Raw genomic sequence first — 17580 nt, forward strand, 5'->3', positions numbered from 1 at the left:
TAAAATGATTTATATTATTTGCAGTTTGAACGCTGCATAGTACCAATCACTGCTTCGTTAAATAAGGAGCACATTGAATCAAATGCAGACATTTTCAATTTTACCATGAGTCCAAAAGACATTCTCAAAATGAATGAATTTGACAAGAATATTAAGGTCTACCAGGTCGACTATGATGGACTGGAACTTAACATGCGTACAGGTTTTATAGAATCAGGGGAATATGTCAGGGAGAACAATTTGAAACAGTACATAAATACTTTTTCCGTATAAATATTTATTTATTTTATTTATTTACACTTTATTGCACACAACACAAAGTAAACATTAAAAAACACAATACAGGATCTTAATCTAATAGCTGTAGCATGCAAAGGCGGCCCTATCGCTAAAGCGATCTCTTCCAGGCAACCTTTGACGAAAGGAATCACGAAAGCACGGGTTGGTGCGGCAGCCGAAAATGGCCCTAGGTATATTATATTATTATAAATTAGACTACATACACAGTACATTCTAATAATACACAAATATATATAAATATATATACCTATATACATATCTCTATAATATACTACATAATTCTGTTTACATAGATAAATAATAGTTCTTCAAACGATTTTTGAAGGTGTGTAAATATGTTTTATTATTAACAACCAATGTACCCACTTTGTACACATTAATTTAATTAAAGATGTTGATAATTTTGTTGGTTTATTATTTTCCTTTTGTGGTTATCGTTAGGGTAGGTTTGTACAGGAGCAGTGTGGTGTGGGCTTAACCGTAACAATGAGGAAGTTTCAGGGCAACCTTCGAATTTTTTTTCATAGATGGCGCTTAAATAGGTACTAACACCACTAAACACGAAAAATAATACCTATAATATATATTTATATATATATATATATATATATGATCTTTGCTTTAGGTCAAGTCAATCCTTACGTTTCTTCCCCGATGCAAAATTAATTAATTACTTCTATTAGAGTTCACAGATTTTGTGGCGAAGAAACATAAGGAAAACTGCAGTGCACGCTAGCTCTTACACTTCATCTATATGTCATTGATTGACACGACCTAAACATTAAAGGTGTGCGTAATCCCAGCAAAATAATGTTGAATTTCTGGATTTGAGTTGGATAGATTTTAGTGCGTAACGTCGTGTAATTGTGCGTGAAAGTTTTAAATTTGTGCGTCCAACCAATAAGTAGATATTCGAAAAAAACGCGTTTTGCCAGGAATACGTCATCCCAGCTACACATTTTTTTCCCAATGGACGTACGAGAAAAAAAATAGGTCCATGAATTAGTGCGTTTTAAGAGGTAAATATGCGTGCTTAAATTAAATTCGTGCGTATAGACATAGGTATTTTCGTTTTAGTGGTGTTAGTATTTAAGCGCCATCTATGAAAATTGTATCAAACGTTGGCTAGAAACTTCCTCATTGGAAGATCTTCATATTCATCATATTTTTCTGTTTTTGACATTAAATAAGTTAGTACCTACTTAATAAGTTATTTAGTCAATATTAATTAGTTATCTGCCAACTTGTCTTCGCAGGGGCACTACGTGCCGTCTGATCTGTATATCTATATTTTTCTATTCTCTACCTTGTATCTAATAAAGAATCTATCTATTTATATCTTTTTTGTCTGATTTTTGCCATTTTATATACAAATCAGTGGTTTAAGAACACTCTTAAGTTTAAAGATCCGATTCTCGTTCAGCCGTTTTATTACTTTCAGACACATTTTATAAAATCGCGTTCTACATCGACATAGTAGGTATAATATTATGTAAGAAAGAAGATAAGAAAGAATACTTTTTATTTGATTACTACAATGACACTTAAAACTAATTAAATTAATCTATACTTAGTAGGTTCCCAGTATAAGACGACCTTCACCGAGTTGGTTAATGGATGAAAAGTATTTTATACCAAATTAAATAAATGTCAATTGCAAATGGGATGACTAAAAAAATTCAGTCCTGAATATGATAGAGAGAGAGCCAGCACGTGCCAAACCTTCCGTATTTTATAAAATCTGAAAGTTTATCTGCGTATTGTCCCCAACACTGGGAGGAACGTGGATCATGGTGGCTTTGAGAGATAACAATGTAACAAAGGTGTAAAAAATTTCTTTTCTTCAGAGTAGTACCTATTAAAAATCACGTCATGCATTGCCAGACACTTAGTGTCATGGAAACCCCCGCTAAAAGCCCTTAAAATTTAATAATTTACTAAACTTTAAAGGTGTCTAGCAGGGGGTTGCCACCATACTAAGTGTCTGGCAATACATGACGTGATTTTTTAATACTATTCTGAAGAAAAAAAATTGACTATACTTTGACGTAAGATTTTTTTACACTTTTATTACCTGTTATCTTCCAAAGCCACCATAATTGAAATACATATCCAAACAAACATTCCTCCCAGTGTTGAAGACAATACGCAGATAAACTTTCAGCTTTTATAAAAAAAGAAAGGTCTGACACGTTCTGGCTCTTAGGCCATGATTAATCAACAATTTAAAAAAAAACTATTTTTTTTCCGTGTCAAAACTCTTGGGTAGGCAGATATAAACAGGTAAATCGATACTAGTAATTTGCCATCTGGTTAATGAATTAAGTTATGTACATAATATTAAGAACGCCACTTCGCCTACAAACTGGCCCACCAGGTTGGCGAGTTAGAAATGTAAGAGCCCTGTAAAATTAATAAGAAAAAAAAACTGAAGTAAAAATAAAGATTATTAATTATTTCATTACGAACATGGTGGTACCTATAGGGTCGTCTGCGAAAAATCAGTCCTGAATTTTGTTTGTCGAGTTTTAAAAAGTGGAATATTGCTGCGAGTGAATACGTGCGACAGAGAGGTCCCAGCGAACCATTCAATGCGATAGAAGAAGACAGAGCATTGCAGCTATGTGTAGTTCGTCCATTGAACCTAACCCTACCTATCTAACCAAACTATATTTTGGCAAATATAGAAGGGATTTACATTTACCAAAAGGTGCCAAAAGTAAGATGCAATCCATACTAATATTATAACTGCGAAAGTGTCTGTCTGTCTGTCTATCTGTCTGCTAGCTTTTCACGGCTCGACCGTTCAACCGATTTTGACGAAATTTGGTACAGAGATGGCTTACATACCGGCGAAGGACATAGGCTACTTTTTATCCCGGAAAATTGAAGAGTTCCCACAGGATTTTTAAAAAGCTAAATCCACGCGGACGAAGTCCCAGGCATCATCTAGTCTCTAATAATAACTGGTAAAACCGGTCCAGTGCGAGTCGGACTTGCACTCGGAGGGTTCTGTACCATCGTACTAGGTATACTTTTATCTGCACCATCTACGTATATGTGATTTAGTAAGTTATAATCTTCTTCTTCGAACACATTTTAATGAATAATATCTGTCCCGGCTGTACTCACGTGATTAGTCGGGCTAACGTCGACTAATCACGTAAGTACAGCCGGGACAGATATTATTTATAATGGAAATCACTCACGGTAGTTTAAACGCTAACATTTTAATGAACAAATTTTTCTGCCATTTTTAAAAGAATAATATCCTAAAATAGAAAAAAAAATCTCAAATAATATTACAATATTATTACCGCAGCACAATAAAATATTATCCCAAAAGGTATTTTTTTAAAAGACTTCATATTTTCATGTATTTACCCAAACAAGTTATGCAGTTATTCACTTAGTATCGTTTTCGCCCGTTTAGTATTTTTTTCACAAGCTTTAGTTTTTAATTTAGTCACTTGAAATTTTCATTACAAAATTAGATTAATTATTTTCCACTTTTATCAGCTCATTATATTTATTTCTTGTACCCCAAAGATACTATCGCCAGATATGTAATTAATTTTTCGCAAACAATCTTTGAACACCGCTTGCTTTAATATTGATCTATCCACAGGATCTATCCCATTAATTAGCAGTTGCCAATTTATTTGTTTTTCGCACGATTTATTTTCAAAAAAAAAAACTATTTTTATGGTATTCTAATAAGTAGGTATAATCTGGTAATTGTGTCAAGATATTATAATTTACTATAATGTTTTATTACAATGACCTACTTAGATTATTATTATAATTATATTGTTATAGGAAAGTATTTAAACAGCGAAATTCGCGTTATTAATTTACTAAAACACCAGCTTTGTCAACTTGTCGAAGAAATTACGAAAATGTTATTGGTTTTATTATGTTTACTTGGAATATTATGTGCAGTAAGTACCTACTTTGTTTTATAAACGTACAACAATTTAAAAAATAAACTTAATAACTACCATTCTGACTGAAATTAGCAAGTTAAATATTTTTTTGTTTCATTTGATAATGTGCGCAGGACCATAAATACCCATAATTAATTAAATAATGAAAATTATATTATGCGACTATTGAAAACATCGTAAGTATTGATTGCAATTTTGTGTTGCTGTTATCCGTGGAAGAGGCTTGATCGTATAAGTCCCGCAAATTGCTATTGCGCTGGAATCATGTCTCATTCACATTGAAATGACGTCATTTTGACGTCAGCCGAAATAAAAATATACCATCAGCTCGAAACTTCACTCTAGTGCTGACGTAACTAAGTAAATTGACGACCTCCCTGGCGCAGTGGTGAGCGCTGTGGTCTTAATAGTGGGAGGTCCCGGGCTCGATTCCTAGCAGGGGTTTGGAATTTTATAATTTCTAAATTTCTGCTCTGGTCTGGTGGGAGGCTTCGGCCGTGGCTAGTTACCACCCTACCGGCAAAGCCGTGCCGCCAAGCGATTTAGCGTTCCGGTACGATGCCGTGTAGAAACCAAAGGGGTATGGGTTTAATAAAAACTGCCATACCCCTTCCAGGTTAGCCCGCTATCATCTTAGACTGCATCATCACTTACCACCAGGTGAGATTGCAGTCAAGGGCTGACTTGTATTTGAATAAAATAAAAAAAATGGTGGCCACGCGTAGGTATTAGCAATTTGCGGGACTTATAATACATATTTTCTCAAAATAGAAAATATAGGTAGGTATAAAATTCGATACGTAAAACTCCACTGTTCCTCGTAAAATTTCATCAACGACCCAGACAGAACAGAGAGAGTAACCAAACTAAGTTAAGTCTAGAGATCGCTGAAGCGTGCGCTAGCGAACTTCTCTTAATAAAACCTTTTAATCGCAGGTAGAGTCATTCAAAAAATCAGAAACGGTACAACTCAATGATGGCAACATGATGCCAGCCACTGCTTTTGGTACTTTTATGACGGACGTAAGTAAATTGTATTAAGTATAAAATACTACCTGATGCCCGCGACTTCGTACGCGTGGATTTAGGTTTTTAAAAATCCCGTGGGAACTCTTTGATTTTCCGGCGTAAAAAGTAGCTTATGTCACTCTCCGACTATACCCATGCAAAATATCACCTCGACCCGTTGCTCCGTTGCGGCGTGGTTGAATGACAACAAACCAATAAACCAACAAACAAACATTTTCGCATTTTATTAAATTCAAGTAAGCTTTCACAAGTACTTTTGAATCGTCGGATGCATCTATCATTGGTTCGGAATGCCTTTCCTATATCTTTTTTGGAAAAATTTCCGATAATTAAATGAAAATTTTGATAAATATTACAGCTTGATAACCGGCCATACATGCCCCAAGCAGTCGAATGGGCAATCAAAGCAGGATATAGGCACATAGACACCGCAGCTCTATACGCAAGCGAGGACAAGATAGGCGAGGCCTTGAAGGACCTCATAAAACGAGGTATCGTGAATCGGACAGAAATGTATATAACTACAAAGGTAAAAAATCTGTACAATAAATCCTTAACAAAAAATAATTATTCAATCAAAAAGAAACCTTAGAGCTACGAGGGTTCCAAGCGCACCCAGGTCTGAGAAGATATTATAATTTTGATCACTGATTAAAAACATGAACTCATTTCCAAACTCTGAAACTCTCTGCTAAAATTGAGTCCTAAGTTCGTCGATCAAAACGGCGTAGGTATATGAGTACACTAAGGTTTCAAAAGCTTACATCACCGACATTATATTGTACCTACATGTCGGTGGCTTCCATTCAATTTTTTGCTCCTGCTGTAAAATTTTCCGTCGTTCAATCACACTGTTTTGTTCACCAGCTCCTTAATTATGAAAATAAAAGTTTTCTGATTTTTTCAGCTAACATTCAGTGCTGCCACGTGTAAGGAGGTCATGCAATCTATGCGAGATAGTTTAAAAAGACTACAGTTGCAATATTTGGACATGATCCTTATTCATACACCGCGCAATGTGGTAGGGGTTTTTACTATTCTTGAACTCAGACCTAAATATTGTTGTTTTTTAATAGAGGAGCCACTCTCAAGCGCTTAGGGGAGGTCCCTATACAAACGATGTTTGATTTTTATTTGAATAGTAGATAATGCCCGCGGCTTCGCGCGATCAAAAATCCCGTGAGAACTCATAAAACTTTGTAAACACGCTCTAGAAACTAATATCTGTGTTTGTGGTTTTCCTTAAAAATGTGTAGTTAAGTTACAAAGTTGCAGGGTTTCAAAGATTTAGGTATGTAAATCTGACATACCTAATGAGTAGTTTATGTATTATTACTTATACAAAATTTCATTCAAATCAAACTTCTTTTGTATGAGACGCGCTCGAGAGAGACTCCTCTTAATGATACATTCCGCACATGAATAATTTGTTTTTTTAAATCAAGCTAAATATACCGAATCGCGATTATTTGGTGATTTGGAAATGTCTTGAAGAGGCTAAGCGGATGGGTTTGACGAGATCCATTGGCGTTTCAAATTTCAACGCCACGGAAATTAACAGGATCCTACTTTATTCAAAAACCCCTCCAGCCGTTAACCAGATTGAGGTAAGAAAAATAGAATATTAGACTTTGTTCAGGAAGGGTGTATTCGCCCCGAATCGTCTCGCACAAACACGTACTGCGGCACCCCCCTACAGTACAAGTACCCTATAGGTTTTCTTGACAGACGTGACGGACAGACAAAGTCAAAGTCAAAGTCAAGTGATTTATTCAAAATAGGTAATAAATAACTCTTTTTGATGGATGGTCAGATGTTGGATTTCTAAGATATAGTTGTGATAATTATTACGCAAACTTAATATCATATCAACTGGAGTTCTAATAAAATTAAATACCTTCATTTCATATTCCTCCTTTTTTCAGACAAATCCTACCTTCACAAGTCTGGAGTTAGTGGCTTACTGTCAAAGTAAAGGCATCGTGGTAACTGGATACGCACCCCTTGGTTTCCTCGTGCCAAGATCATTCAATGATGTATCATTACCGCCCACTTTTAACGATCCCTTATTGGTGGGGATGGCCGAGAAATACTGTGTAGAAGTCAGTCAGATTGTCCTGCGTTATTTGGTAAATAATATTACTATCAAAATTATTTGACTTCTTTTTAGCGTTTAAACTATCGTGAGTGATTCCATTATATATAATATCTCTCACCCGGCTATACTCACGTGTTTAGTCGACGTTAGCCCGAATAGTTTCGAACCCATCCGGTGTCCTTTTTCAACTATTTAACTCCTCTCTCATTTATTCACATAATATCTCATTGCCATCATATTATTAACAAATGTTTACAAAAATAACAGTTAAGTTATTTTTGTAAACATGTATGTAACATGTAAATAAAATAACAGAAATAACAATAAATAAAGTAACAGAAACAACAGAAAATAAAGTAACAACAACAAAAAATAAATTGATTATTATATTTTATTGATTAGCTGTAGGGTATTCGATTTCGTGGATTTAAGAGATCAAAATTTTAGTGGTTACTATTTCGTTTCTCGGGATATTAAGTATCCTATCCTGTGTATCTTAAAGGATGCAAGCTATCCCGTTAAAGTAGTAACAGTCTAATAACCTTTTCGGATTCAAAATATTGTTTACCTACTCACGGACTTTTTATTTCGTGTACAAATTTTGATGAATTATAAGATATGATATTATTATCTGTAAAAAAAGACAATTATTTATTTTATAAAAATGAAGTCATTTATGCATTACCAAAGTTAATGCGTTATTAATTTAATCATCACTTATTTATTATATTTTTTATTTAATGAATTTTGTAAGTCGGTGGGCTAACAGACTACAAATAATTTAAATTATTTATATTTTCAGGTTGAACGCTGCATAGTACCAATCATTGCTTCGTTAAATAAGGAGCACATCGAATCAAATGTAGACATTTTCAATTTTACCATGAGTCCAAAAGAAATCCTCATGATTAATAACTATAACAAGAATTATAAGGTCTATTTGAGGGACTATGATGGACTGGAATGGAAGATGCGTACTGATTATACCTATTTGATAGAATATATCAAGGACAACAATTTGATACAGTACAGAAATGAGATTAGTAACTATAAGGGCCTTAAGTTATATTTACCCGCTGGAAATCTATGAACATTTTGGATGTTCATAGAATAAAGTTTTGGCCTCAAAAACTACAAATTTCTTTATTTATTTTTTAATATCATAAAAATTTAAGATATTCTTTAGTGAATTATGAAAGCCAAAACACGATTGGCACAATTTGGCTCGATACAAAAAAAAATCGCGAAGTTTCCCCAAAATACGCATATTTTACTCTACCATTAGGAGAAAACCCAGTTTTATTCTATTGATATGAAACCGATTTCAATAAAATTTCGTATTAACGTTCAACGTTTAATACACTAAGGGGTTAAGGTATTATTTTATGGTAACAGAGCACATCGAATTTTAAATGTTTATAAAAAGCGTGCAATAAATTTGTGCTCGGGCGGCCCAGACTACCGCCACATGAGTAGATATATAGACCAGAGGGGAAGCTTCAGACTAGCTCACGCACACCACGACGTGCCACGGACGCTCCGTGCGCCCAGTTTGGCGGCAAACGGAGCGTCCGTGACACGTCGTGGTGTGCGTGAGCTGCGCTAGAGTGAGTGAACCTACAGCCAGCCGCTAGTATGAAGCTTCCCCTCTGGTCTTCAATATCTACTCGTGTGCTACCGCTCCCAGTCGCTCGCAACTCGTCTAGAGAGCACCCGTGTACAACTTCAAACCCATTTCGCCTTAATGTTTTTTCGGATTAACAACCATACCCATATTGTAAAAATTAATTTAAATAAAAATGTTGATGAATTTGGTGATTTATTATTTTCCTTTCTGGTCATCGATAGAGTAGATAGGACACACCTATATATGTAGTAAGAAGTATTTAATATCTATGATTTTTTAAATTCTGAATTTTTAAAGGATCTCTTAAACTCTGAGATTATGCCACATATATAGTATAAGTACTTCATCATGATCAACCCATCACCGGCTCACTACAGAGCACGGGTCTCCTCTCAGAGTGAGAAGGGTTTTGGCCATAGTCTACCACGCTGGCCATGTGCGGATTGGTAGACTTCACACACCTTTGAGAACATTATGGAGAACTCTCAGGCATGCAGGTTTCCTCACGATGTTTTCCTTCACCGTTAAAGCAAGTGATATTTAATTAATTAAAACGCACATAACTCCGAAAAGTTAGAGGTGCGTGCTCGGGATCGAACCCCCGACCTCCGATTAGAAGGCGGACGTCCTAACCAGTAGTAGTAGGCTAGTATAAGTACTTACCATTATGGAATCACATTTCTTAAATCTACTACAAATTCTTAAGTTTCTTTAAGTAATGATAATTCTTAATCCATACTAATATTATAAATGCGAGTGTGTGTCTGTCAATGTGATTATAACTTCATTTATTTCCTCTACTAGCTATTTTTTCCAACTTTCTCTGAGGGCGGGTAACGTAAAAGCGCAGACGCGATCTGGCGGGTCACTTTTTAGGGTTCCGTACCTCAAAAGGAAAAACGGAACCCTTATAGGATCACTTTGTTGTCTGTCTGTCTGTCTGTCCGTCTGTCTGTCAAGAAACCTACAGGGTACTGCCCGTTGACCTAGAATCATGAAATTTGGCAGGTAGGTAGATCTTATAGCTGACATTTGAAGAAAAATCTTGAAAACCGTGAATTTAGGGTTAGATCACACAAAAATAATTAAATTGTGGTCATAAACTAATAATTAGTATTTTAAACTTTTGAAGTGAGATAACTATATCAAGTAGGGTATCATATGAAAGGTCTTTACTTGTACATTCTTAAACAGATTTTTATTTATTTTTATGAATCATAGTTTTTGAATTATCGTGCAAAATGTCGAAAAATACGACTGTAGTACGGAACCCTCATTGCGCGAGCCTGACTCGCACTTGGCCGGTTTTTTGTATAGAAATACAATTTTAATACGAGTGAAAAACCTAACTTCCACAGGTCTAATGCGCCGGGAAAATCACATCACTTATATATATACCGTGTGTGTGGTGGTGATTCGGTTTAAAAGATTCAATATTTAGAGTCGTTTATGTTAGTTAGGTACACAAACCTCACGTATTATTTTTGATGAAGGCAAAAGCATATAAAAACTACGCGTAACTAGAATTTTTTATTTTTTATTTTGTTTATTTGAAAGTAATCAACAGCGTAAATACATAATTATTATTTAAATATAAATCTAGTTTTAACAGAAGGCCACAAGAGATTGCTTAAAATTATAATGAAAACTATTTTAACAGAAAAGTTTTAATATAAATGTATATACAATAATAAAATTACAAATTTGTGGTAAAATAATTAGGTTTTCTAACAATACTTCCAGCATGTATAAATTAATTGTCATGTTCATCCTCACTATTGGTTCATATTACCTTATCCATAGCCAAGGCCATAGACCAAGGTTTTTAGTTTGGCCTACGTAGCCTAGACCAAGGTTTTAGGTACTTTTCAGTTAGGTAGCATACTTTTTTAGAAACATCAGTTTATCTAAATTCTCGTGCTTTTTGGCGATAACTCAAAACCTACTTTTTGGGGTTAGCCACCTTTTTAACCCCGACGCAAACAGAGAGGTGTTATAAATTTAATGTGTGGTCTGTGTATTTGTTTATTTGTGTCTCTGTATTTGGCATAGTAGCGCTCAAACAGATGGACCGATTTGAATGCGGTTTCTTTTATTCGATAGCCTGTTTAATCGAAAGTTCTTAGATATGTTTGATGAAAATCTGTTCAAGCGTTTGGAAATTATCTGCAGCTGTTTCCTCAGCCAGTGTAGGGATCAGTCATCAAAGTCATCTACCTACTTATTGTAGTTGTCCACTTGATATTTAAATAACTAGCACTTTTCGGACTCGATCCTAAGTATTATGCAATATTATTATGGTTACAATGACGTGATGACATATGGCTCCGAGACATGGTCGCTAACTATGGGCCTCATAAGAAAGCTCAGAGTCACTCATCGGGCGATGGAGCGAGCTATGCTTGGAGTTTCTCTACGTGATCAAATTAGAAATGAGGAGATCCGTAGGAGAACTAGAGTAACCGATATAGCTCAACGGGTTGCGAAGCTGAAGTGGCAATGGTCAGGGTACATAGTTCGTAAAACCGATAGACGTTGGGGTCCCAAGGTGCTGGAATAGCGACCTCGCACCGGAAGATGCAGCGTTGGAAGACCCCCCACTGTGAACGGACGACATCAGACGAGTCGCAGGTAGCCGCTGGATTCAGGCAGCGCAAGACCGAGGCGTGTGGAAGTCCTACAAGAGACCTATGTCCAGCAGTGGACGTCTATCGGTTGATGATGATGATGAACGAAGACGTATACGGAGTGTTTTTTTTTTTAATTATAGTAAAAAGCAGTTATTACGTTGTATTGTAGTCAAGCGTGTATGCACCGTAAAGAACAATGTGATACGACCTTTATTAGACGGCCAAGATAATTAGGAGGTTCCTGTTAAATTGAGCGAAGAAGTTCAGTAAAAAATCCGCGTGTTTTGTGTACACTGTTAAAAATAGGTATTACACGTCTTTTGCTTACCTATCAGCTATAAATAAAAAAATGGCCAGGTGCGATTCAGACTGGTACACCAAGGGTTCCGTGAAAATATTATTAGTTATTTTGTTAAAATAAATCTGCCGCTTCAAAAAAGATTATTTTCTATCCTTTGTTTTGATTTTTAGTAACAAGTTAGAGACTCCTTTTATTTATCCTGTAATAAGTACGTAATGTCATAAACTTCTAGCTACTATAATCATTTTTTTTGCAATAAAATTAAGCAATCTGCATTTTGTAAAATTTTGTAGAAATTTTGCAAATTTTAAGTCAACGGAATTAATAGTTACAATAAAGCTTATTTCAAACTACGGGATATAAATTTATAAATTATATTATAGTACAAAAGACAGACAGTTGCTTGTTTTTTACTATGTGCCTATGTTATGCTTTGTTATTACCATTTTGGTACGGAACCCTAAAAAGATATAATATTCAGTGCTATCTTCCCGATATACACTTCACTTGGAATAGATGTACACATGTGAAAACTGTTAGACAAAGATAAGATTGGAACTTAAAACGTCTTTACAATAAGTACCTACCTACATTTATTTAAACAAAAAAAAATAAGATAAAGTACAGTTTTAAAGTTTTCCTATCTATTATTTGAGTTTCTGGATCCTAGAGTGCCTTTGGATTTAGGTAAAAACTATTTATAATAATTTAAAAAATGATTAGATTTAAATAGAGTTTCTTAGCTATCTAACGAAGTTATAAAAACTAGCTTATGCCCGCGATTTCGTCCGCGTTTAACAAATTTTAAATCCTATTTTACCTCCTTAGGGCGTTTGTGCACTTATCCGTGATTTCACGGATCCGTCTAAAAATCTAAAAACACGAATCGTATGTACGTATTTCTATGATGGCTACTTGGAAGAATAACACACTACACTAATATTATAATTAAGAAACCAGCCAAGTGCGGGTCGCGCACCGAGGGTTCCGTATTTGGGTAATTTTTCGACATTTTGCACGATAAATCAATAACTATTATGCATAAAAATACCTCAATTGGTATAGTTATCTTACTTTGAAAATTGAAAATATGTACTAATTATTTGTTCATTTACACATTTTAATTTTTTTTGTGTGATGTAACCACAAATCCATGGTTTTTGAATTTATTGCTTTACTTATACTATAAGACTTACCTACCTGCCAATTTTCATGAGTCTAGGTCAACGGGAAGTACCCTATAGGTTTTCTTGACAGATACGACAGACGGACGTACAGACATACAGACGGACAGACGGACGGACGGACGGACAGACAGACAGACAACAAAGTGATCCTATTTTCCTATTTCCTACGGAATCCTAAAATTATTTGATTTTGCTCACGCTCGTAAACTATGCCAGCATATCTCAGATTGCTGATTCATCTAAAAGTTAATTTAGTTTATAGCAACCAAAAATATCTATGAACAGCTTTGGTTTCTTTAGGGTGGAATTTTTAGTATTAATCCTATTTTAGTGGGTCTACATTATAGACAGAACTTATAATTATATGCAAAATCTCTTTCTAAACCCATCAGTTTAAACTACGTATAAGTTCGTTTATCAGGTTCTCTTTGAAAATCAATATATGAATATTAATATTATATTTATATACTTATAATAAAACTGTAACAGGTCAAACTCTGTACATTGAAGATATTTTGAATTTTTTTTTTCGAGGGCACTCTATAATCGATATACTTATAATAAAACTGTAACAGGTCAAATTCTGTACATTGAAGATATTTTGAAATTTTTTTACGAGGGCACTCTATAATCGATACTGAACCCAAAACTGTAATTTTTTTCATTTTTGTCTGTCTGTCTGTCTGTCTGTCTGTATCACGGCCGCGCATCACGCTGAAACTACTGAATGGATTCCAATGAAACTTGGTACGATTTGAGGTCATACTATGAGGAAGAATATAGGATACTTTTTATCCCGAAATTCAGCATGGTTCCCGTAGGAGAGGGGACGAAAGTTAAAATGTATACTGAGTTGTAATTCATGAACGCGTAGTCCGATTTCATTCATTCTTTTTTTGTTAGAAAGGGGATATTTTAAAGATTGTTCCGTAAATATTTCAAGGTCATCGGTTTTATCAAGATTCAGGAAGTGTTCATAGTGAATTCATATTGTAGGTACCAAGCAACGACAACAATCCCGAAAAATCAAAGAGTTCCCGCGGGATTTTAAAAAACGTAAATCCACGCGGACGAAGTCGCAGGAATCAGCTAGTATATAATAAAAGTATAGATAAACGTGTAACGCTTTTCAGAAACCATATCGAGGTTCCTATCGAGGATGCTATTGCACGGGATATATTTTTGTGCTTGCGGGTTTCTAGTATCAGTGATATGTGAACCCGCTTCGCGACTTGTGAATATATATCAGGGGCCTGTAAAAGGTTATATGGCACCAGAAGGAGGCGTCTTTGTGTTCTATGGAATACCGTATGCTACGGCACCGACAGGGCCCCAAAAATTTAGGGTAAGATAAATTGATTATTACAAGTTAATTTATTACAATAGTAAGTTAATCTTATCAATATCTAAATATTGTGAGATGTCGTTTAATTGTCGTCACTGTGGTTCTTCCTACAATCATTTATGTTTTTCATTAGGTTCTGCTTCATTTTCTTTTTAACAATTTGACAGGTATAAAATTTTGTTTACTTTTCTTCATTACAGCCACCACTTCCGCCTCCTATCTGGACGACTACATTTGAAGCTCTTCAAACAAACATTATCTGTCCACAAAATCGTGCCTTAACTAAGTACAAAGGCGAGTTTATGATGCAAGAAGACTGCTTGATTGCTAACGTATATGTGCCTGATACAGAAGAAACAAATCTTCCCGTAGTTGTTAATGTCCACGGAGGAGCATTCCAATATGGATATGGTTCAAGAAGAGCACCAATACATTTAGTTCAGAGCAAGAAAGTAATAGCTGTGAACTTCAATTATCGTGTTGGTGCCCATGGCTTTCTCTGTCTTGGTACGGAAGATGTGCCTGGCAATGCTGGTATGAAAGACCAAGTTGCGTTACTTCGATGGGTGCAAAAAAATATTGCACAGTTTGGTGGCAATCCAAATGATGTTACTATTAATGGATGTAGTTCTGGAGGTGCATCTGTCGATCTACTGATGATATCTAAGATGGCAAAAGGATTATTTCACAAAGTGATACCAGAAAGTGGGTCTAAAACTGCCCCGTTTACTGTACAAGTAGATCCCATTGCAAACGCAAAAAAAATAGCTAAAGAGTTGAACTACAGTAACGTTGACGATATTGAAAATTTAGAAAAATATTATAAGACAGCTCCATACGAGAAATTGTATGAAGTTGACTTGGGAAAAGATAAACATACTTCTTTTGTTTTTTTTCCTTGTGTTGAACGTAATATTGGTGAAGAGATATTCCTAGATGATGATCCAGTTAATATTATAAAGAAGGGTGCATATACCAAATTGCCAATGTTATATGGGATATCTGATATGGAAGGTATTTTTAGAACGAAATATTTTGATGATTGGAAAGACCAGATGAATGAAAAGTTTGCTGATTTTATTCCGGTAAATTTAAAATTTTCTAACGAGGAAGAAAAAGAAAAAGTTGCACAAAAAATAAAAGAGTTTTATTTTGGAAATGAAACAATCAATGAAGAAAGTATATTAGAATATATTAAATATTTTTCGGATGTTATGGTTGGTTATGGGACAGCAAGAAGTGTGAAAATGCATGTAGAAGCTGGCAATAGCCAAATATACTTGTACAAATATGAATTTGTTGATGACAGTACGGATTACATCCCTTACACAAATATCCGTGGGGCTGCTCATTGTGCACAGGCGAATGCAATATCAGATCTAGGAGATGAAAGTAAGCTTTCGCAAGAATACAAAAATATGAAGTCAGTTATGAGAGACCTATGGCTCAATTTTATTACTACAGGGTAAGTTTTTGATATTACACATAATACCTATATAAAATAAAGTTTAAAACTTCAAACATACCATATTGAAAAATACCACCACGGACAAATGGCTCATAGTAAATAATCTAGCAAGTGTGAAATTATATGTCCAAGAATTAAATTTTTTTATGCAAGGAAACGAACCGATGAACCGACACGTTCTTCTTTGTCGTTACGCTGTAGACAAAGCAGTCATAGTACCTCGTCACTGCAGTGCTGAATCACGATTAGCAATGAGTCTCCTTTCCTCTCTGATGGCTGCCTTTCTTGCACTTATGTAAGGGGACGTCCATCGTAGCCCTCACTTGCTCTGTCCTTCTCATGGGCAACCTCATGTGCATCATCCAGTGCCACTCTAGTGCCCTCTACTCTTCCTTGCACTAGGCGTTTAGTGAAGACATCATTACGACAAAGATAAATTGCTAAAGCATAGTACTCGACTAGTAGTAGTAGTACTACTAGAGTAAAGTACTCTCCCGCAGTCGCGTTTAATCAATGTTGGTTTGTTTTACAGAAAACCAGTTCCAGATGGTTCGGAGTATCCAGCCTGGCCACCTGTAGGATATAATCGGTCTCCATACATGTCCCTTAATAGGACTCTTGCACTGAAAAGTTCGTTCCTCGGAAATCGTGCTCCTTTCTGGGATGACATATATGACAAACATTATGCAAAACCTGTACTTTGGATTTAAAAAGTGTGTGTTTTACGCTATTTGCGCTATTTTTTATGCATATAATCAATCTAATAATTTATTGATTTGATTAATTTCGCATCAATAATCACATTATACTAACACTAATTATTGATGTTATTGGTACCTACATAGTCATAGTATTTGTCAAATGCATATAATCCCTTATATTTTTCAGCCGTAAGACATTAATAAACGCATTTTACCTACCAATAAAATGCTTATTATTTTACTTACCTTACTCGATGCTTAAATAATATTGTGTGTGTGTGTTTGTGTGTGTGTGTGTGTGTGTGTGTGGGTGTGTATGAGTGTGTGTGTGTGAGTGTGTGTGCGTGTGAGTGCATTGGGTACAATTTACGCTACACTAGAACAGTTACACTAGTCTTTCAGTAATATAAGACTTCAGTAGTTTCAGTCCGAGTAAGTTTGTTTCTGAAGCCAATCCTTAAGAGAAGTTTTATATTTATACTTACCTATTCAAAGAGGGGAGAGAAAGAATTTTAGGTAACTTGTTATAAAGGTAAGGTCCGAGGAAGACAAAAACCTACGACTAGGCAGTATTTACTTAGTTTATTTGTTGCTAGCTGGGGCCAACATAACAACTGGGGGAAAATTATTATAATAATATAATATGTGATTGTTGTTTGAGAGCAGTCGCGAGAATAAACAAAAAAATACGCGTTGAATTGAGAACTTCCTACTTTTTTGAAGTCGTTTAAAAAATGTAAATACTGAAAGAGGTGGGTAAGTGATAGCACAAAAATAATGAGTGTAAATTTTTTAATTATTTTTAATTATTATTCGTACTGGTTAGATTATTTATAATTTAATTTCAATGATAAAAATGCAAAATAAATGTAATGGCCTAATTTCATTGAAACGTGTAATTCTTAGTACCTATCTACCTACGTAGTGCTACAACTAAGGAGTTGAAT

General features: G+C 35.0%; 2 protein-coding genes and 1 long non-coding RNA gene across 3 annotated transcripts in view; all 3 read left to right on the forward strand.

The window, feature by feature from the left end:
- The window catches only part of LOC117985273 (aldo-keto reductase AKR2E4-like), a 28134-nt gene extending 21983 nt beyond the window's left edge, over window positions 1-6151 (forward strand). Inside the window, exons 6-8 of the mRNA XM_069500633.1 lie at window positions 5184-5270; window positions 5635-5767; window positions 6144-6151. Of these exons, the coding sequence (XP_069356734.1) occupies window positions 5184-5270; window positions 5635-5767; window positions 6144-6151 (228 nt within the window). The remainder of the gene's footprint in view (window positions 1-5183; window positions 5271-5634; window positions 5768-6143) is intronic.
- Window positions 6152-6188: 37 nt separating this feature from the next.
- On the forward strand, window positions 6189-7362 carry LOC138402807 (uncharacterized). The gene is made up of 3 exons (XR_011237146.1): window positions 6189-6297; window positions 6722-6883; window positions 7202-7362. It is a non-coding gene; the product is annotated as an uncharacterized lncRNA (long non-coding RNA).
- Window positions 7363-12560: 5198 nt separating this feature from the next.
- Window positions 12561-16642, forward strand: LOC117985274 (esterase FE4-like). The gene is made up of 4 exons (XM_034971963.2): window positions 12561-12619; window positions 14253-14464; window positions 14665-15929; window positions 16465-16642. The coding sequence occupies exons 2-4, from the start codon at window positions 14279-14281 to the stop codon at window positions 16640-16642; spliced, it is 1629 nt and encodes a 542-aa protein (XP_034827854.1). The 5' UTR covers window positions 12561-12619; window positions 14253-14278.
- Window positions 16643-17580: the final 938 nt, after the last annotated feature.

Source organism: Maniola hyperantus, chromosome 9 (assembly GCF_902806685.2).
Source record: "Maniola hyperantus chromosome 9, iAphHyp1.2, whole genome shotgun sequence".
NCBI lineage: Eukaryota > Metazoa > Arthropoda > Insecta > Lepidoptera > Nymphalidae > Maniola > Maniola hyperantus.